Below are 14318 nucleotides of genomic sequence, written 5' to 3'. Positions count from 1 at the left end.
AACATCTGTGGACCTGTGTTTATATGAACTTTTGTCTTTAGTTTTACTTGTGGAATACTATATTAAAATATTTACCTATCACCCAGTATATATATACATTTATATATATATATATATATATATATATATATATATATATATATATATATATATATTTTTTTTTTTTTCAAAATGTAACTTTCTCATTCGTTATTTCATAGTTAGGATTTGTGGACTTTGTTGTTCCCTGTGAGGGTTGAACATTAATTTGTGTGTGTGTGTGTGTGTGTGTGTGTGTGTGTGTGTGTGTGTGTGTGTGTGCGCGCGCGTGCGTGTGTACGTGCTGACTAAAACATTGTGCGGTGAAATGTGTGGAATACTCAGAAGGTACAATTTCAGAGAAAAAATAGCCTTTTTAAACTTCAAAAACTGTCATTCACTGCCAGGCTGTGAAATTTTTGTCCTTAAACCCAAAGTGGATACAGATACATAAGCTTAGTGAGACTTGAGTAGCAGAGTACTTACCAAAAAATAGGCGCACGCCATCTCATTGAACTTTGTGATTGCATTGTAACCCGATGCCTCAGGCTGGATAAAACGCAACCATGGCATGGCGCTGAGTTTCCCTCCAGCCATGTCGAAGGCACGCGAACGCGCGTGAATGAGGTCAAGCAGCGTCTGCAGGTGCTGGTCACCGTGTGGGAAGCGGTATCCTGCACAGTGCGATAGTCAAACCTTAGTCTACCATGTACTCAGAATTGACAGCAGTATTGTACTATTGTCATGCCATCTACATCTACATTTACATTGATACTCCGCAAGCCACCCAACGGTGTGTGGCGGAGGTAACTTTACGTGCCACTGTCATTACCTCCCTTTCCTGTTCCAGTCGCGTATGGTTCGCGGGAAGAACGACTGTCTGAAAGCCTCCGTGCGCGCTCTAATCTCTCTAATTTTACATTCGTGATCTCCTCGGGAGGTATAAGTAGGGGGAAGCAATATATTCGATACCTCATCCAGAAACGCACCCTCTCGACACCTGGCGAGCAAGCTACACCGCGATGCAGAGCATCTCTCTTGCAGAGTCTGCCACTTGAGTTTATTAAACATCTCCGTAACGCCATCACGGTTACCAAATAACCCTGTGACGAAACGCGCCGCTCTTCTTTGGATCTTCTCTATCTCCTCCGTCAAACCGATCTGGTACGGATCCCACACTGATGAGCAATACTCAAGTATAGATCGAACGAGTGTTTTGTAAGCCACCTCCTTTGTTGATACACTACATTTTGTAAGCACTCTCCCAATGAATCTCAACCTGGTACCCGCCTTACCAACAATTAATTTTATATGATCATTCCACTTCAAATCGTTCCGCACGCATACTCCCAGATATTTTACAGAAGTAACTGCTACCAGTGTTTGTTCCGCTATCATATAATCATACAATAAAGGATCCTTCTTTCTATGTCTAGGTCATTTATATACACTCCTGGAAATGGAAAAAAGAACACATTGACGCCGGTGTGTCAGACCCACCATACTTGCTCCGGACACTGCGAGAGGGCTGTACAAGCAATGATCACACGCACGGCACAGCGGACACAACAGGAACCGTGGTGTTGGCCGTCGAATGGCGCTAGCTGCGCAGCATTTGTGCACCGCCGCCGTCAGTGTCAGCCAGTTTGCCGTGGCATACGGAGCTCCATCGCAGTCTTTAACACTGGTAGCACGTCGCGACAGCGTGGACGTGAACCGTATGTGCAGTTGACGGACTTTGAGCGAGGGCGTATAGTGGGCATGCGGGAGGCCGGGTGGACGTACCGCCGAATTGCTCAACACGTGGGGCGTGAGGTCTCCACAGTACATCAATGTTGTCGCCAGTGGTCGGCGGAAGGTGCACGTGCCCGTCGACCTGGGACCGGACCGCAGCAACGCACGGATGCACGCCAAGACCGTAGGATCCTACGCAGTGCCGTAGGGGACCGCACCGCCACTTCCCAGCAAATTAGGGACACTGTTGCTCCTGGGGTATCGGCGAGGACCATTCGCAACCGTCTCCATGAAGCTGGGCTACGGTCCCGCACACCGTTAGGCCGTCTTCCGCTCACGCCCCAACATCGTGCAGCCCGCCTCCAGTGGTGTCGCGACAGGCGTGAATGGAGGGACGAATGGAGACGTGTCGTCTTCAGTGATGAGAGTCGCTTCTGCCTTGGTGCCAATGATGGTCGTATGCGTGTTTGGCGCCGTGCAGGTGAGCGCCACAATCAGGACTGCATACGACCGAGGCACACAGGGCCAACACCCGGCATCATGGTGTGGGGAGCGATCTCCTACACTGGCCGTACACCACTGGTGATCGTCGAGGGGACACTGAATAGTGCACGGTACATCCAAACCGTCATCGAACCCATCGTTCTACCATTCCTAGACCGGCAAGGGAACTTGCTGTTCCAACAGGACAATGCACGTCCGCACGTATCCCGTGCCACCCAACGTGCTCTAGAAGGTGTAAGTCAACTACCCTGGCCAGCAAGATCTCCGGATCTGTCCCCCATTGAGCATGTTTGGGACTGGATGAAGTGTCGTCTCACGCGGTCTGCATGTCCAGCACGAACGCTGGTCCAACTGAGGCGCCAGGTGGAAATGGCATGGCAAGCCGTTCCACGGGACTACATCCAGCATCTCTACGATCGTCTCCATGGGAGAATAGCAGCCTGCATTGCTGCGAAAGGTGGATATACACTGTACTAGTGCCGACATTGTGCATGCTCTGTTGCCTGTGTCTATGTGCCTGTGGTTCTGTCAGTGTGATCATGTGATGTATCTGACCCCAGGAATGTGTCAATAAAGTTTCCCCTTCCTGGGACAATGGATTCACGGTGTTCTTATTTCAATTTCCAGGAGTGTATATTGTGAAAAGCAATGGTCCCATAACACTCCCCTGTGGCACGCCAGAGGTTACTTTAACGTCTGTAGACGTCTCTCCATTGATAACAACATGCTGTGTTCTGTTTGCTAAAAACTCTTCAATCCAGCCACACAGCTGGTCTGATATTCCGTAGGCTCTTACTTTGTTTATCAGGCGACAGCGCGGAACTGTATCGAACGCCTTCCGGAAGTCAAGAAAAATAGCATCTACCTGGGAGCCTGTATCTAATATTTTCTGGGTCTCATGAACAAATAAAGCGAGTTGGGTCTCACACGATCGCTGTTTCCGGAATCCATGTTGATTCCTACATAGTAGATTCTGGGTTTCCAGAAATGACATGATACTCGAGCAAAAAACATGTTCTAAAATTCTACAAGAGATCGACGTCAGAGATATAGGTCTATAGTTTTGCGCATCTGCTCGACGACCCTTCTTGAAGACTGGGACTATCTGTGCTCTTTTCCAATCATTTGTAACCTTCCGTTCCTCTAGAGACTTGCGGTACACGGGTGTTAGAAGGGGGGCAAGTTCTTTCGCATACTCTGTGTAGAATCGAATTGGTATCCCGTTAGGTCCAGTGGACTTTCCTCTATTGAGTGATTCCAGTTGCTTTTCTATTCCTTGGACACTTATTTCGATGTCAGCCATTCTTTCGTTTGTGCGAGGATTTAGAGAAGGAACTGCAGTGCGGTCTTCCTCTGTGAAACAGCTTTGGAAAAAGGTGTTTAGTATTTCAGCTTTACGCGTGTCATCCTCTGTTTCAATGCCATCATCATCCCGTAGTGTCTGGATGTGCTGTTTCGAGCCACTTACTGATTTAACGTAAGACCAGAACTTCCTAGGATTTTCTGTCAAGTCGGTACATAGAATTTTACTTTTGAATTCACTGAACGCTTCACGCATAGCCCTCCTTACGCTAACGTTGACATCGTTTAGCTTCTGTTTGTCTGAGAGGTTTTGGCTGCGTTTAAACTTTGAGTGGAGCTCTCTTTGCTTTCGCAGTAGTTTCCTAACTTTGTTGTTGTACCACGGTGGGTTTTTCCCGTCCCTCACAGTTTTACTCGGCACGTACCTGTGTAAAACGCATTTTACGATTGCCTTGAACTTTTTCCATAAACACTCAACATTGTCAGTGTCGGAACAGAAATTTTCGCTTTGATCTGTTAGGTAGTCTGAAATCTGCCTTCTATTACTCTTGCTAAACAGATAAACCTTCCTCCCTTTTTTTATATTCCTATTAACTTCCATATTCAGGGATGCTGCAACGGCCTTATGATCACTGATTCCCTGTTCTGTACATACAGAGTCGAAAAGTTCGGGTCTTATTGTTATCAGTAGGTCCAAGATGTTATCTCCACGAGTCAGTTCTCTGTTTAATTGCTCGAGGTAATTTTCGGATAGTGCACTCAGTATAATGTCACTCGATGCTCTGTCCCTACCACCCGTCCTAAACATCTGAGTGTCCCAGTCTATATCTGGTAAATTGAAATCTCCACCTAAGACTATAACATGCTGAGAAAATTTATGTGAAATGTATTCCAAATCTTCTCTCAGTTGTTCTGCCACTAATGCTGCTGAGTCGGGAGGTCGGTAAAAGGAGCCAATTATTACCCTAGTTCGGTTGTTTAGTGTAACCTCCACCCATAATAATTCACTGGAACTATCCACTTCTACTTCACTACAGGATAAACTACTACTAACAGCGACGAACACTCCATCACCGGTTGCATGCAATCTATCCTTTCTAAACACCGTCTGTACCTTTGTAAAAATTTCGGCAGAATTTATCTCTGGCTTAAGCCAGCTTTCTGTACCTATACTGAAAATGTGCTCCTTTTATGCTCTTCACCACACTCATGTTGTTTCGAGCCTTATGAGTTGTAACTTACTCATTAATTAATTATCGTGGTATTCTGACACTGAATGTGGCTTCTTGGCTCGAAGGATAAGTGTCATACAATAAATGGCAACTCTTTCTACTCACTAGATGAATTTTTGGATGTAGTAAGTGGGTAATTTCTACAACCCCAACTAAAAAAAAAAAAAAAAAAAAATTAAGTGTCGTGTAATATTTTGTGTAATGTAATATCTTGTATAGACACCTTTTATTAACCTAACACGTTCCACATCATTACGAAGTGTCGTATTCATGATCTATGGCACAAGTACTAATCTAATCTAGTCTAAATGGTGATCAGCAGAAATTGAGCCAAGAGACGGGAAAGAACTGGTTTCGAACAGTTTCAAGAGGATATTTAATGAAGCCAACTGGAAGTTTTATGAAACTCGTTTTGGAAATGGAAAGAGAACTTCACACAATTTCATTAATCGAAGCCCAAAAGTTTTTGAAGGTAAAAGGGTATTATCAATTAGAAGTATTCAAAAATGGAGTACTTCGTTGCAATGTGTTTCGTAAGGGAATGCACTTTCATCTGATTGAAAGCTATGAACAAGAAAAAAATGCAAAGGTAGTAAGCGAAATGAGAGCGAACACAGACAAAAACTGAAAATAATGAAAAAGTTGTAACATAACTTTATGGAACAGAAAAAGACAGCCTATTAATACTGCTAAGAGCTTAATATGACATTACAGCGGTTTCTCTGTACTACAGGTCAATGTAGTCTCAGCGTTTGTGAACCTCATCCCCCAGACAAACAGCAGTGCTTTCCAAGATGGTGAAAGAGATTGACGTCCTTTGCGGGCTTTACACTAGCATTTCACTAACCATATAAAAAAATACTCTAATATAAAGCTTAATGATAATAACAATAAGAATAATTTACTAAAACATGTAAAATCTCGATTGCATTCATACTTGCCTTTGAGTTAAAAATGTGTGCGTCATGTACCTACAAGCTTCAATGCTGTGCAGTGTGGCAAGAGGGTTTACCATGACGTTTAGAGTCCGTAATTGTGCTACTTCACTCGGTGTTTCGTGTCGGAAAATTTACGTTGAGGGCCAAGTGTCAACCTTTGCAGGTCTTCCACAATTTCACTACAATTTTATAAAGAAGGACTTCTCTATATACAACAGCATTATCTGCGAACAGCAATGGCCATGCAACACTTGCTTCGGTCATAGCGCAAAGCTATTTTTTTGTTTGAAGACCTTGCTAAGAACTCTTGAGCCCAGTAACAATGCTGATAAGAGACGAATGCTGTCCAGAGACAATACGTAGCAGTATCAAAAGAGTTCCTAAAAGTCAAGAATGACGTCATAAACTTAGGCACCAGTATCCGCTGTGTTCTTGGTCTCGTGGACGAGCTGAGCGACACATGTTTCACACGATTGTTGTTTGCGAAATCCGTGTGAATTTCTACAGAGAAGATTTTCCATTAGGTATGTGAAAATGAGAAGAAGTACCACCACTTACGAGGTGCAACCAAAAATTTCCTAAAATTTTAGTTCTGCGCCCAAGCAATCAGTAGCACGAACTCCTGCTGCTACGTGCCTCTATTTATATCTTTCAATCGTCAGTCTTCACGTGGCGGCACTCTACTTTGTGTGCGAATTTCTAAATGACTCACATGCAGGAACAAAGCATCTGCTTTAAGTTTTGTTTTAAACGCCACAAAACTGCAACTGAAACCCTCCACATGCTAAAGGAGGCTTTTGGTGTGGAAGCTTTAAGCCAAGCAAGAAGAACTGAGTGGTTTAAGCGAATAAATATGGCCAGGAGTCAACCCCCGGACCAACGTCATTTATACTCGACTCTGGGAACGATCGCGAAAGTACCAGGTGGTTACAAGTAAAGTGCGGCTACTCGCAGAGACCCAGTGTGAGCTGTAATTGTCAAAAGACAGAGAAATTTGGTAGATATGCTATTGCGTTAATGTGAAATCGATTTACAGCAGAAAAATATTAGTTACAATTTTGCCCGCGAGGTGCAAAACTTGGCGCTGAAACAAAACAGCAGTGGAAGATACAGTCCTCTCCTCAACCCAAAAGTTCGCGCCACGTTCGCAGCAACGCCACGTCAATGCTACTGTTTTTTTTTTTTTTTTCTTTTTCTTTTTTAACGTCTATCAAATTGAACATAAGGAATTTCTTCCATGTGGTCAGACAGTAGCAAAGATGCTTTGAGGAGATTAAGGGAAGATGTTACATGCAAACAGCATGAGGGATGGGAGGAGAAAGAATGATTGCTGCTTCATGCACGCACCTCGTGGAGACTTCTTTCAAGATGGCAGTGGACATTAAGATGTGGTGCATGTTTTTTGATTATTAGGGGGAGTTCTCGAAATTTTTAGGTAGCACCTCGCAGACACTAGCTATCAAGACATGAGTGGACGAGTGTACTCACCAGCACAGAATTGGAGGATGACGTTCAGCACGGAGGACGCCAGCAGCTTATTGAGCTGTGTTGGCCCTCCACGGCTGTTGCTCAGTACGTCCAGCAGGGCACGCACCTCCTTCCCCACCTGAGCCTGCGTGGCAGCCCCACTGAAGCCCAGCGAGCGCAGCTGACGCATCACGAAGGCGCGTTGCTCCTGCCACAGCTTGCCGTCCACCACTGATACACCTGAGCAACCGACACACATATCCATCAGCAACTGTTTGAAGGACCCGAAATTCTGTATCAGGGCAAACGGATGAAGAAAGGAAAGAAGAATAGGACATAAAGTCGTGTGAGGACATTGGAGACATAGAACAAGCTCGGATAGCGGGGGAGTATTTGGCTTGACGTTGATTGATAGAGTCGTTTGGTATCGTCCTGAGAGGTATCATGCCAAATTCTGTCCAATTTACGCGTTATATAGTTAAAATCACAAGCTTGCTGGAGGCCTCTGTCCACAATGCTCCAGAAGTTCTCAATTGATGAGAGATCCAGCAACCTTGCTAACCAAGGCAGCGTTTGGCAAGCATCGAGACAAGTAGTGCAAACTCTCGCCATGTGAGAGTGAGCATTATTTTGTCGAAATACAAGCCCAGGGTGGTTTGCCACGAACAGTAACAAAATGGGGCACGGCATATCGTCAACGTACCTCTCTGCTGTAAGGGCGTCAAGGAGAACTATCAAAGTGGTCATGGTATGAAATGAAATGGCACCCCAGAGCATCATTCCTAGCTGTCAGACCATATGGCAGGCGTCAGTCAGGTTGGTATCCCCCAGCTGTCCGGTGCTGCTTCGGACACGTCTTCACTGGTCATCCGGGTTCAGTTCTAAGCAGGACTGATCACTGAAAACAATTCTACTCCGGTCAGTGAGAGATTCCAGGGAAAATGTGCCCAACACCACTGCAAACGAGTGTGTTGGAGTACAGAGGTCAGTGGTAGTCGGCTCAAGAGGCCCCATTAGTTCAGAACCTTTACTATAAGCTGTCTATTAATTGTCCTTGTCGTCACTGATGTATCAGCTGCATGTCGGATTGTTGATAACAATGAATCCAGGGCAGTGAGCGCCTCTCTGACGATTGCTCAGTCCACACTTTCTGTTTTCGCCGTAGGTTGTCCGCTTCCTTCTTGACACTGTGTTCGACCAAGGTCGTCAGATAGTGATATCGCTCCTATTCCAATGTCGGGCGATTCGCCAATTACTCCAAGCACCTCCTTTGAACCCAGCTACGAGGTGCGGCTAGAAAAAAACCGGACTGATGCTGGAAAAAACATTTATTTACAATTATTTACAATTTCATGTTATCTCCTTCAATGTACTCCCCTCCTCGGTCTCTACACCGCTCCATACGAATTTTCCACTGTTCATAGCAATGCTACAGATCATTTTCGGTAAGTCCATACATTACTTCCGTCGCTTTTTCTTTTACTTCTTCAACAGTCTCAAATCTAGTTCCTTTCAAAGCTGACTTGACTTTAGGGAAAAGAAAAAAGACACAGGGGGCCAAATCAGGTGAGTAGGGTGGATGATCTAAGATGGGAATGTTGTGTTTTGCCAAAAACGTCTTCACTGACAACGCACTGTGAGCTGGGGCATTGTCTTGGTGAAGGATCCATGACTTTTTTCTCCACAAATCGTTCCGTTTTCTCCGTACTCACTCACGTAGGGTAGCCAGGACGCTAATGTAGTAATGCTGATTCGCTGTTTGTCCCTCTGGTACCCAATCAATGTGCACAATCCCTTTGATGTCAAAAAAAAAACAATCATCATTGCCTTGAATTTCGATTTTGACATTCGTGCTTTTTTTTGTCGTGGAGAACCAGGAGTTTTCCCATGCATCGATTGGCGTTTAGTTTCGGGATCGTAAGTAAAAAACCACGATTCATCGCAAGTAATAACATTTTGTAAGAAGGTGGGATCACTTTCAATGTTTTCCAGGATGTCAGAACAAATAATTCTTCGGCGTTCCTTCTGTTCAATTGTGAGACACTTTGGAACCATTTTTGAACACACTTTGTTCATGTTGAAACTTTCATGAAGAATCTGCCTAACACTTTCCTTGTCAACAACTGTTAACTCAGACACTGCTCTGATTGTTAAACGGCGATCTTGTTTAACAAGTTTACCGATTTTTTCAATGTTTGCATCAGTTTTTGCTGACAATGGTCTGTCAGTGCGAGTGTCATCACTGGTGTCTTCGCGGCCATCTTTAAATCGTTTAAACCACTCAAACACTTGTGTTCGCGATAAACAATCATCGCCGTACACTTGTTGTAACATTACAAACGTTTCACTTGCAGATTTTCCTAGTTTGAAACAAAATTTGATGTTAACACGCTGTTCTTTCTGTACACTCAACATTTTCCGACGCACAGACAAAACGTCAACTACTTAAAACAGACGCCACGGGCAGACTGAGTGCAGGAGGCAGATGAAACTCGAGCAGTAGGCGGAGCGAGAGTCACGTGACAGGCCACGCGACTTTCAGCCTTATTGCATTCGTTTTATTGTTTCACCAGTACTAGTCCGGTGTTTTTCTAGCCGCACCTCGTATTCGTCCTGTCTCAAACTCTCATATCTGTGTATATTATTCATTTGATTGTGACTGATAGTTACTGTCCAGCTGAGCACATGGAAAAAAATTCGCAATAACTTTATGTCCTGATATTGATATGTTCCTTGTTCACTACCCATGTCAGGTATGCGGTGAAATTGCGCTGAAAAGTCACATATTCATCCACTGGGCGACAAAGTTTACAATTTTGTGTTTTGGTCTATAACTGTATGAATATGAAACTTCCTGGCAGATTAAAACTGTGTGCCCGATCGAGACTCGAACTCGGGAGTTCGAGTCTTGGTCGGGCACACAGTTTTAATCTGCCAGGAAGTTTCATATCAGCGCACACTCATCTGCAGAGTGAAAATCTCAGTCTGTATGAATATTAGTTTATGACCAATTTGCACAACTCCTTTGTCAAGCGTTGTTCTTTTTTTGTATTATAGTGTATGTAAAAAAAAATTAGCTCTGTCAGTTGTATTAAACGAAAACATCTGAGTGAAACGGAACTTTTAGTGACTCATGAATAACTATCATATCCACACAAAGGAGAAAAACTATTTTCTCGTCCACTTTTTAGAGCAACTGCTACACATGAGATCTTCATTTTGACATAAAAAGTAAATCTTGAAAGTTGTCTGTTATAAATTGCCAACTTCCATATATTACGTTCTTACACCGAGCGAGATGGTGCAGTGGTTACCGCATTCTGGAGGACAACAGTTCAAATTCATCTCCGGCCATCTAGATTTATGTTTTCCGTGATTTCCGTAAACATCTCCAGGGACATCCAGTGCTACTTACTTTGAAAGGGCATGAACAATTTCCTTCCACATCCTAGAAACATTCCGAGCTTGTGCTCCATCTCTGATAACCTCTACGTCGACAGAACGTTAAACCCTAAAATTTTTCTTCCTCCTATGTTCTTGCATGTTCCGCCCTGAGTGGTCGCGAAGTTAGAGGCGCCATGTCACGGATTGCGAGGCCCTCCCACGGGAAGCTTACTATAAGTTGTCGTCGCGTTTTCACCCAATTTAACGCAAAAAGCAATGGCATACCGTTGCGCAAAATTATGCGGTTCCATTTCCGTGACGACAGACACAAACATATATTAACTTATTACAACACAACTCACGACTGAGCAGTTGCATTGATGTGCCGCTTCGACTAGAAGCAGCTTATAGACCAAGGTCAAACATATTGTGCCTACGTAAGCCTGAAGGGTTGTCACATCTTGCAAAGAAAATCAGTCTCACTACTTTATTGCTGCACCTCACATCCCACATGATTCACGTAATGTTAATCATATTGTTCTACGTAAAAACAGATGTAACCATTGGGAGATAATAATGACAAGTCAAAAGACAATGTCATATCCTTAAGTAATATTTTGTTTCTTCCATCTGTTTGTTTGAAAGAAGTATACTTCTCATGAAGGTGGTACTGAGTAAACATAGAGCCGTCCACTAGTGCCTTACACAGGATTAATAAAACATATGACCTTGTGGTCTCAGCTTAATTATTAGTTTGATAATAACCACTGCTCATTTTGTACAAATTGTACAGCCAGCAAGACCTTCTATTACTTTATTAATACATAGTTTGAGATTGCAGAATGTATTTGTAAATGCAAAACGCTGAGGAGTTGCTGTCATTTCTTTGCTTCCTGCACATAAGCCTAGGTCTCATGTGTTGATGCTGATGGGACTCTTGCTTTAACAAGTATATTTATTATAAACATCTATCAGAGAAATATACTCACAGATTTGTGCATCAGTAATGGAATGCCTTGTTCCTGGAGGGGCATATGGCTGTAGACAAGAGGAATATTGTTCAACAAATAAATACAATGCAAAATAATGGCAAGAAGATGCATTACGTGACTGGGTGCACTGTTATTCTGCATATGCTGGAATCGTATACCCTTTTTAAAATGTCTGTCCAGTCCTCCACCACACAAGTACCAAAAACAACAATATAACAGAATTGCATAACTTTAGAGGACCCTCGCTGCAATTGCTGTAAGTACTCATCCTTCTAAAACAGTTATTATTATGATGTGTGCATAACGTTGTGTTTAAGTCTGTGTTGTTGTCACTACAGAACTATCAGAGCTACAACAGGAAAAGAAATGAAGGTGTTCCTCATGATACAGCAGCAGAAACAGTCCATAAGTGTGTATAGAATTAGGAGGAATATAGTGCAATTGTCGCTATGTAAATAAATATATCTAAAAAAAATTTTATGTTATTATTTTCAAACCAGTCAATCAATAACACCACAAAAACACACCTGCAGTTTATAAAATACCAACAGTTGAACTGTCTATAAGTAAAAGAAAGCCTTGCTGATGAACATGTTAATATAGGGCATATTCATTGAGCGATTTGACTAACGATAGCATAGTCTAGCAGCTGAAAGATCAGTTGGTGCACCATACGCAGAGGTAGAACACCGCTCTGCAGACTCTCGTAATACATTTGATTGTAAGAGGCCGCTGCACAGCCATCTTTGGGTTACACCTGCATCCATACAGTATGTGTACATTTCTGATCTGAGCCCCATGAATTCCATGATATGCAAGCCATTCACCTCATCTTTCATCAGGCAGATAACTTTATTCTTCTAAGATGTTATTCTCTAAGGAATATCAGTTGCATGTCCAGTAAGGTCGAATTCCTCAGGATTGTAGCTAATTACTTCATATGAATCATGGCCTTTAGCCTAGGATATGAAAGTGTCTGGATCCTTATAAGATAACACGAGCAAAGTTATGAAACTCGTACTAGAATCTGTACATGTACATCTACATCTACATTGATACTCCGCAAGCCACCCAACGGTGTGTGGCGGAGGGCACTTTACGTGCCACTGTCATTACCTCCCTTTCCTGTTCCAGTCGCGTATGGTTCGCGGGAAGAACGACTGTCTGAAAGCCTCCGTGCGCGCTCTAATCTCTCTAATTTTACATTCGTGATCTCCTCGGGAAGTATAAGTAGGGGGAAGCAATATATTCGATACCTCATCCAGAAACGCACCCTCTCGAAACCTGGCGAGCAAGCTACACCGCGATGCAGAGCGCCTCTCTTGCAGAGTCTGCCACTTGAGTTTATTAAACATCTCCGTAACGCTATCACGGTTACCAAATAACCCAGTGACGAAACGCGCCGCTCTTCTTTGGATCTTCTCTATCTCCTCCGTCAACCCGACCTGGTACGGATCCCACACTGATGAGCAATACTCTAGTATAGGTCGAACGAGTGTTTTGTAAGCCACCTCCTTTGTTGATGGACTACATTTTCTAAGCACTCTCCCAATGAATCTCAACCTGGTACCCGCCTTACCAACAATTAATTTTATATGATCATTCCACTTCAAATCGTTCCGTACGCATACTCCCAGATATTTTACAGAAGTAACTGCTACCAGTGTTTGTTCCGCTATCATATAATCATACAATAAAGGATCCTTCTTTCTATGTATTCGCAATACATTACATTTGTCTATGTTAAGGGTCAGTTGCCACTCCCTGCACCAAGTGCCTATCCGCTGCAGATCTTCCTGTATTTCGCTACAATTTTCTAATGCAGCAACTTCTCTGTATACTACAGCATCATCCGCGAAAAGCCGCATGGAACTTCCGACACTATCTACTAAGTCATTTATATATATTGTGAAAAGCAATGGTCCCATAACACTCCCCTGTGGCACGCCAGAGGTTACTTTAACGTCTGTAGACGTCTCTCCATTGATAACAACATGCTGTGTTCTGTTTGCTAAAAACTCTTCAATCCAGCCACACAGCTGGTCTGATATTCCGTAGGCTCTTACTTTGTTTATCAGGCGACAGTGTGGAACTGTATCGAACGCCTTCCGGAAGTCAAGAAAAATAGCATCTACCTGGGAGCCTGTATCTAATATTTTCTGGGTCTCATGAACAAATAAGGCGAGTTGGGTCTCACACGATCGCTGTTTCCGGAATCCATGTTGATTCCTACATAGTAGATTCTGGGTTTCCAGAAATGACATGATACGCGAGCAAAAAACATGTTCTAAAATTCTACAAGAGATCGACGTAAGAGATATAGGTCTATAGTTTTGCGCATTTGCTCGACGACCCTTCTTGAAGACTGGGACTATCTGTGCTCTTTTCCAATCATTTGGAACCCTCCGTTCCTCTAGAGACTTGCGGTACACGGTTGTTAGAAGGGGGGCAAGTTCTTTCGCGTACTCTGTGTAGAATCGAATTGGTATCCCGTCAGGTCCAGTGGACTTTCCTCTATTGAGTGATTCCAGTTGCTTTTCTATTCCTTGGACACTTATTTCGATGTCAGCCATTTTTTCGTTTGTGCGAGGATTTAGAGAAGGAACTGCAGTGCGGTCTTCCTCTGTGAAACAGCTTTGGAAAAAGGTGTTTAGTATTTCAGCTTTACGCGTGTCATCCTCTGTTTCAATGCCATCATCATCCCGTAGTGTCTGGATATGCTGTTTCGAGCCACTTACTGATTTAAC

At 43.4% G+C, this 14318-nt stretch overlaps 1 protein-coding gene across 1 annotated transcript in view; it reads right to left on the bottom strand.

Annotated features, from left to right (window-relative positions):
• The window catches only part of LOC126452440 (methyl farnesoate epoxidase-like), a 217144-nt gene that overhangs the window by 101913 nt on the left and 100913 nt on the right, over positions 1-14318 (bottom strand). The window contains exons 3-4 of the mRNA XM_050091070.1: positions 7217-7435; positions 505-692 (exon numbers count right to left, since the gene is read on the bottom strand). Coding sequence (XP_049947027.1) covers positions 505-692; positions 7217-7435 — 407 coding nt within the window. The remainder of the gene's footprint in view (positions 1-504; positions 693-7216; positions 7436-14318) is intronic.

Source organism: Schistocerca serialis, unplaced genomic scaffold (assembly GCF_023864345.2).
Source record: "Schistocerca serialis cubense isolate TAMUIC-IGC-003099 unplaced genomic scaffold, iqSchSeri2.2 HiC_scaffold_863, whole genome shotgun sequence".
Taxonomy (NCBI): domain Eukaryota; kingdom Metazoa; phylum Arthropoda; class Insecta; order Orthoptera; family Acrididae; genus Schistocerca; species Schistocerca serialis.
The sequence above is the reverse complement of the archived record's forward strand: the minus strand, read 5'-3'. Positions and strand labels throughout refer to the sequence as shown.